General features: G+C 37.5%; 1 protein-coding gene across 1 annotated transcript; it reads left to right on the top strand.

Annotated features, from left to right (window-relative positions):
• The first annotated feature begins 968 nt into the window (after positions 1-968).
• On the top strand, positions 969-2507 carry LOC139193327 (protein OSCA1-like). Its single transcript, XM_070816317.1, has 4 exons — positions 969-1262; positions 1386-1655; positions 1865-2098; positions 2193-2507. Exons 1-4 carry the CDS (start codon positions 969-971, stop codon positions 2457-2459), a joined length of 1065 nt encoding a protein of 354 aa, XP_070672418.1. The 3' UTR covers positions 2460-2507.
• The last annotated feature ends 4732 nt before the right edge of the window (positions 2508-7239 follow it).

Here is a 7239-nt window from a genome sequence, read left to right as displayed (position 1 = left end):
CAGCGCCTGGGTTTTAAGAAACGGAAAACAAAATCGGATAAAGTAATGTTATTTTTAAAAGATGAACACTAAACATAGGATAAAGATGACAACGAACTTGAATTTTGGGTTTCTACCGTGCCCCTTGTGAATTGTAGAAACCCAAAAAGGACAATTCACAACGAACTTGAACTTTTATGTAAAACAACTACGACTGTGAAGGGGTATTATACCCTTTTTGGTCATTTCACACAGTCACAACTGTTTTACATAAAAGTTTACCAAACACTATCATACAATTTTTTTTTTTTTTTTTTCTAAAAGCACTTTTACAAAAAAGTTTACCAAACACTCTGCTGCTTTATTTCACAGCCGCTTATTCTCACAACGGTTTTTTTTTCAAAGCAAAGCAATACCAAACCAGCCCTTAGTTGAACAACATATTGAGATATTTTCTTGATGGCTTCGACCTACAAAGGTAAAAGCAGAACATAAAAAATCATACCGCAAGTGTCCTTGTAGAACCTTTCCAACTGAGGAAAAATAAAGGGAAGATATCAAGACTGACTTGCTCAACCAAAAACTCAGTTTCAACAAAATCTGTTAACTGTACATCTTTGTTTTTCTCAGCAACCTGTTAGTCATAAATTTGAGGATGAACATAGTATGGTAAGATTGTTAATTCATAACACGAAACAATCGATGTTACTAGTACAAAATATAATCAATTAAACCTAATCATCTTATATTAAGAAGACATCATACAATAACAAGGAATGTCCTATCAAGACTGACTTGCTCACTGTTGCTTCTATTTGACACTGGACAAGGAAAGCTTCGGAGTTAGCTCAAGTCCTGATTGACTACTTCTTTGCCTTTCATAGATCAGTCATTGTAGGAACACTTATGTTCTTTCTTTTTCAAATCAAATTTATTGTTGACAGATATCCTTGGAGAGAGATAAGATTACAAGTAGCCCTAAATCTATCATGCCAGCAGCTTTTGTTTCCTTCAGAACTCGATGGGGTGCCGCTGTTTGTGCACAAACACAACAATCCAGAAACCCAACTATATGGTTGACTGAGTGGGCTCCAGAACCCCATGATGTTTATTGGGATAACTTGGCTATCCCCTATGTTACATTGACAATTAGGAGGCTTATAGTTGCCGTTGCTTTCTTCTTCCTCACCTTCTTTTTTATGATCCCCATTGCATTTGTACAGTCCCTTGCAAACATTGAGGGTATTGAGAAAGCAGTCCCCTACCTAAAGCCCATTATTGAAGTGTGAGTATTTTCTTTCTATATAATATATCTTTGTTTGAATGTTCCCTGGCTGGATGGTCAGCTCTTAATTACTTTTTTTTTACCGTCTTTTTGCAATAACAACATCCCGTTTTTCATGCAGGAAAGTCATAAAATCATTTATCCAAGGTTTCCTGCCTGGAATTGCTTTGAAGATTTTTCTTATATTCCTTCCCTCTATATTGATGGTAATGTCCAAATGAAGGCAACCTTCTTTATCACTTATATAATGGTTGATGGGTGGGCCGGAATTGCTGGTGAGATTCTAAGGTTGAAACCCTTGATTATATATCACCTGAAAAATTTCTTCTTGGTGAAGACTGAAAAGGATAGGAAGAGGCCATGGATCCCGGAACCCTTGGTTTCAACACCGGTGAACCTCAAATACAACTATATTTCTTACTTGGCCTTGTTTATGCTGTGGTGTCACCAATCCTACTTCCGTTCATAATAGTATTCTTTGCCCTGGCATATGTTGTGACATTTTCCAAGAGAAGGGTTTAGTTATTTTTTGGTTGAGATATTCATTTCTTGACTGAGTAATTCTGCTAAATTCTAATGCATTTCGTTGGTCAATTCTAGATTATAAACGTCTATAATCAAGAGTATGAAAGTGCTGCGGCATTCTGGCCTGATGTCCACGGGCGCATCATAACGGCACTAATTGTCTCACAACTGCTGCTGATGGGATTGTTAAGCACAAAAGAAGCTGCTCAGTCAACTCCACTGCTCATCACACTCCCAGTGTTGACCATATGGCTCCATAAATTCTGCAAAGGCCGTTACGAACCTGCTTTCATCAGACATCCCTTGCAGGTTTGTTGCATTCACTATTGGTTGACCTAGTTCTTCGTTGTGCTGGTCGAAGTGATTTGACTGTGAAGAACATTTTTCTTATGGTGGATTGCAGGAAGCAATGATGAAAGATACATTAGAACGCATAAGAGAGCCGAATCTGAACATGAAAGGCTTCCTTCAAAATGCGTACATCCACCCAGTTTTCAAGGGTGAAGATGACAGCGAGAACGATGCACCTGCCCAGGAATTTGAGAAGGAGCCCGCAGTTGTCCTAACAAAACGCAGTTCTCGAAGGAATACACCAATGCCCAGCAAATACAGCGGTTCTTCTTCATCAGCATCCATACCCGAGGACGATACTCAGAAGATGATCCCTTAAGAGTGTTTTGTAACTCTTTGTTTAGTTAGCTGTACATTTTTTTCGACGAAAAAAGAAGTTAGCTGTACATTTTTGGCTTCGGAGGTTGTAAAGGAATTGTAGAGAGAGTTATTCGGATCTTCATTGTGTAAAGAAACAATCGAGGAAGAATAAAAAAGGCCTTTCGGTTTTAGATTTGAGGTCAATGTTTGTTATATTCTGCGGGTTGCTCTAGCACGCCATTTATAGGGCACCTTTCATACAACTATGAGTAGGGGTGGTTTTGGTACATTAGCGTACCAAAACCTCTGTACCAATTATCATACCAAATATTTGGTACGGCAAAATCTATTACCATTATCGTACCAAACTTTTGGTATACCGAATATCGGTATACCAAATAGTTTGGTTGGTATGGTATGTCAATGGTAATTGTCACTTTGTTTTACGCCACTTAGTTTGTCCAAAATCTAATATTTTTTAATTAACGTAGAAGTGTAAAAAATATAGAAAAAATATATAAATGCTCGTAATGACAAGTTTTACAACTTTCGTGAAGAGCTTAACTTTGAAATTCGCCATTATAATCATATAAATCATAGATCAAAATTTAACCGTTGATTGTTGTTTACATTTACGCTTCATTTTTCTCATCAAATTTTGTTTTTTCGGATTTTCTTTTTTGAAAACATGATCTATTAGAGGATGCGGGAAGATGAACGGTTTGGATCGTTGATATTATGTTCAGAGTTTTACGGTTAGTGAAAATATTGTTTGATGTTTATAAAGTTTCTATAAACTATATGACATCGACTCATATTTCAGTTAACCGTAAATATCGAAACGTGATATCAAAGATCTAGACCGTTCATCTTCTTACATCTGCCAAATGATCATGTTTTCAAAAAAAGAAAATTTTTAAAATGAAATATAGTAAGAAGAATAAAGCGTAAATGACAATCGACGATTAAATGTAAATTTAAGGTTTATGGATTATAGTGTTGGATTTTGAAGCTGACCTCTTCATAAAAGTTGTAAAGCTTGTCACTATGAGTGATTGTACATTTTTTACACTTCTACAATAATTATTATTAATTTTATTAATTTTGCCCTCAAATAATTATATGAATAAATACATAATATAATATTAATAATATTGGTAGGTACGGTATACCACTGGTACTGGTTTTGGATACCAGTACCGTACCGAAACAGTATGGTATGGTACAAATACCGTACCATTACCAATTGTTACAAATTTTTGGTAATAATTTGGTATGGTATGGTTGGTAGGGCGGTTGGTACGGTAATTTGGTAAAAATTTCCACCCCTAACTATGAGACCTCTTGTATCTTTGGTTCCACTTGAACACACTGATCCAACCTAATGCGAGGTGGTATTCTAACATACGGCCTGTCGGACCGGGTGTTTTGTGCGGCATAACACCAATAGTGAGCCCTGCTATGTCATTTCCCACCTACCCAAAATTGACGTATCCAAATTCTCTTCCCTCCTATCCCTTCCTTTCATTCACAGCCATTCAAAACAATTCCAAGCTAATTCAATGAAGATTTGTTTTACACGCTATGAATGAAAGGTGAGTATATATGAGGGATTGGGAAATAGGAGGAGAGAGAATCAGAATGCAAAATTGATCTTAAAACTCCTGAGTTATGTGTAATGTACCCAATAAGGGATAGAAGAAGCACTTTACTTGTGAAGGATGAAGATAATTTCTTGTTCCAAGGAAATTACTTTGCTTCTCCACAGTGAATCAAAATTCCAAAATTCTATATTTCTTGCTTCTTACCAAATCCACCGCATTTATAAAAAAAAAAATAGTAATAAAAAAAGTAAGAGAAAAAACAAAAGAGGTATTTGTCGGTTTGCCCCCAGAACTTGTATAGAGGTGCCAATTTCCCCTTAACTTTAATTTTAACTAATTACCTCCGGAACTTTTATAATTAGCCAATTTCCTCCCTGAACTAGCGTTACGAGAGAAATTGGCTATTTATAAAAGTTCAGGGGGTAATTGATTAAAATTAAAGTTCAAGTAGGAAATTAGCTAATTATATGTTCAGAGGGTAATCGGCTAAAATTAAAGTTCCCCCAGGGGGGCCCATTCTCTTGATTTAACGATGACAATCCATTCCAATTCATCTCTGATTGGCTGGTTGAACTCGGTTGTGGGGCCCAGTTGACTCATACTCCTCATCCTCTTTCCATCTTTGATAGTTTCCACAGTCTTGACTCTTGCAAGAGAATGGACGAGGTGACGACGGCTGCAGATGCGACGACGTCGTCTTCGCCTTCAACAACGACGTCGATCCCATTGAATCTCACTTTCTTTGCTACGTTCCTCACCTGTGCTCTTGCTCAGTTCCTCAAGCTTTTCAGCACCTGGTATGTACAATTTCGCATTTCTGCAGCTCAACTTTCCAATTTGAAATTAAATTAGGAAATTTTAGCGCCAAATTGATGTGAAATTGAGTGATGTGAGTGTTTTTAAGTTACAAAGTGTGAAATCCCGTTCCCGGATTTCACTGTTATAATCTACGTATTTGTATGATTGAGATTTTATATTATTTTTTAGAATTTATATTAATTTATTTTAATTTGATTTTAATTAAACTAGTTACAAAGTTGAAGTTTGGAATTTAATTATTTAAAATTCGTAGACCGTTCGAGGTCGCAATTTATATCTTTAGATAGAGCTTGACCTCACGAACGCGTAGGCGCAAACCGTTCGTGAAACGGATCTCTAACGAAGAAATTAGAGATGTTTTGGTTAGAAAAAAAATGAAAATGAAAGGAGGGGCTGGATGCTGCCAAGTGGCAACGGGAGAGAGAAGAAGATGAGGGAGTACGGGAGAGAAAAGGAGGGGAGCAGCCCAATCAGAAGGGGGAGAAAGGAAGGGAAAGGAGAGAGACCCGAGTTGGGTCGTTTTCGACCCGTGAACCCTCAAATTTGACCCGGCCATATCTCCTTCATACGAACTCCGTTTTGGGTGATCTTGGTGTCCATGGAAAGCCCTTGATGAGCACTATATATCTTTATTGTTAGATTTCCCTATTTCTTTCCCATTTTTCCATTTCGAAGCTACAAAACCCACAAGTTTTTCGGCGGGTTTAATCTGCTTTCGGTGATTCCGGCGAGTGTTACTGTTGATGACCACCACCAAAAGACTCCTCTCAATCCCTGGAGCAAGGCCCAAGGCTTGGATGAAACGTCGAAGTTCGTTTTGGCGATGAATCGAAGAACACCCATTTCTAGGGTTTCCGGAGGATTTGGATAAAATTGGGACGCTTCCCGGCCTAATTGGACTTGGCCACAGGTATGAAAACTTCTCCCCTCACTGAGATCTACTTGCCTGTAAAATTTGGTAATTTTTAAAAATAGTTGAATCTTTCCGGCAAGTCGGGGCGGCCGATTGCCAACCACGGCGGTGCGTGCGGCGGCGGCCTGGCCAGTGGACCGACGATGTACTTTTAAGTTCATTTAGATGCCTTGATTTCATAATTGATATCCGTATGACGTAATTAGATTGTTGGACTTAGTTTCATTACAATACCTTATTGGATCAAAATATGAATCGACAATCCGATCGTTGGATCGTCACCAAACCTTAATGCGTGATAGAAAATAATATTTGAGGATCATAGAAACTTACAGATCGGGAATCTAATGTACGGATCTACACTAATTGGATTTCTAAGTTTGTAAAATTAAATATCGACCGCCACTTGAATTTTTATATTGGCGGAGATCCAACCATCGGATCGTGTTGAAATTTTAGTATGTTGTTATTTGAGCATAATGTGGACTTTAGAAAGTTACGGATCCAAAATCCAATGTGTGGATCTTCTGGATTGAATTATGTAGAATTGTGGACCCTACCTTTGACCGAGAGTTGACTTTTAGTCAACATGTCTCCAAACGTTCTTAATACTAAATTTAGTACTACGAGAGACTTAAGTGAAGTTTAGTGGGCCTACATTGGTTGGAGAGTGACTTGAATATTTGTGATATGGTTATTACTTTAATTGTTTATGTTAAAATTATTTATGAATATGAATTGGTCTTATAAATATGATTTCTATTGAAATGTGATTTTCATATATTTAGCCATAGACTTATGTTTATTAAACATGATTTGGCTTGTGTACTGATGATAATGGTGATATTTGGATGTTTAATTATTTCTAGTAATGTGAATGATAAGTATGATAAATGTTATGACCATGTGATCTTAGAATCCTATTAAAAGTATTATGTGAAACTTATATGCTGGTGGAACATATTAGTTGGTGGCCACAAGAAGTGAATATGGTAGGTGACTACGTTGTAATTATGGAGATGATGAGGTTTAGATATACCTAGTATATTTGGTATGAATCATATGCTTGTTTGGATTCCGTTGAGTGATGTTCCGGAATCCCTTCTATTCTGTGATTCCGTTGAGTGCTGGTCCGGAATCATATGCTTGTTTGGATTCCGTTGGGTGATGTTCCGGGATCCCTTCTATTCTGTGATTCTGTTGAGTGATGGTCCGGAATCATATGTTTGTTTGGATTCCGTTGAGTGATGTTCCGGAATCCCTCATATTCTGTGATTCCGTTGAGTGATGGTCCTGAATCATATGCTTGTTTGGATTCTGTTGAGAGATGGTCCAGAATCCCTTCTACTCCGCGATTCCATTGAGTGATGTTCCAGAATCGTATCTAACTTGGGTTTCATTTAGTGGTTGTTATGCATTGTGCTCCGCAATTTCGTTGAGTGATGGTCCGGAATCGTATCCTG

This window comes from Malus domestica, chromosome 17 (assembly GCF_042453785.1).
Source record: "Malus domestica chromosome 17, GDT2T_hap1".
Lineage (NCBI taxonomy): Eukaryota > Viridiplantae > Streptophyta > Magnoliopsida > Rosales > Rosaceae > Malus > Malus domestica.
Note: the sequence above shows the minus strand (reverse complement) of the source record. Positions and strands in the feature narration are given on the sequence as shown.

Bases quoted from the DNA above. Each gene is read 5' to 3' on its own strand.
- LOC139193327 (XM_070816317.1), top strand. From the start codon at position 969: ATGCCAGCAGCTTTTGTTTCCTTCAGAACTCGATGGGGTGCCGCTGTT. The intron at 1,656-1,864 runs GTGAACCTCAAA...GGTCAATTCTAG, and splicing joins AACCCTTGGTTTCAACACCG to ATTATAAACGTCTATAATCA. The intron at 2,099-2,192 runs GTTTGTTGCATT...GGTGGATTGCAG, and splicing joins TCATCAGACATCCCTTGCAG to GAAGCAATGATGAAAGATAC.